Here is a 536-nt window from a genome sequence, read left to right as displayed (position 1 = left end):
TTTTGCTTTTTCTTCGTTACGAAGGACACGGTTTTGTGCTTTCTCCCGTCTACCGTTTTCCCCTTAATTTTTCATTTCAACTAAATAACACACGATACGCGCTGCAAAACTATATGCGCTCTCGCCGTCGGATACTCTAAACGCGCGTCACAGATCTCTTTCTTTCATCCCTTCGTTCATCTCGATCGCCGTATAATTTAAACTGCTTTCCGAAATTCCGCGGACTCTCAAATCTCACTCCACTCCCCGCGATTGTTCACCGTAATCGATGTCCGGGTGCACCGACGGGATCCGCAGGTACTCGCGGAAATTCTTCACAGCCGTTCGGTCTAATTCGGTTTGCGACATAGCTTCGTGGTAGTTTGCTCCACTTGTGTGCGCCTTGCTTTCCAGGGCTTATATGTAGGATCTCAACGTGATAGCGCGCTTTATATCTCTCTTCGCATCGGCGGAATGTTCGAGCAGGTTCGAGCGGGCTGTGTGTGTGTTTATAATCGGTAATGTTATTATATTGTAGATGTATTGTCCTTGCGTAT

General features: G+C 47.0%; 1 protein-coding gene across 1 annotated transcript in view; it reads right to left on the bottom strand.

Moving 5' to 3' along the window:
• Positions 1 to 476, bottom strand: part of LOC112457566 (aminoacylase-1-like) — a 1,901-nt gene extending 1,425 nt beyond the window's left edge. Inside the window, exon 1 of the mRNA XM_025020713.1 lies at positions 261 to 476. Coding sequence (XP_024876481.1) covers positions 261 to 348 — 88 coding nt within the window. The 5' untranslated portion in view covers positions 349 to 476. The remainder of the gene's footprint in view (positions 1 to 260) is intronic.
• Between the last annotated feature and the right edge of the window lie 60 nt (positions 477 to 536).

The sequence above is a fragment of the Temnothorax curvispinosus genome, unplaced genomic scaffold, assembly GCF_003070985.1.
Source record: "Temnothorax curvispinosus isolate PA1 unplaced genomic scaffold, ASM307098v1 QBEX01007883.1, whole genome shotgun sequence".
Taxonomy (NCBI): domain Eukaryota; kingdom Metazoa; phylum Arthropoda; class Insecta; order Hymenoptera; family Formicidae; genus Temnothorax; species Temnothorax curvispinosus.
This window is presented reverse-complemented; position numbering and strand designations above follow the sequence as displayed.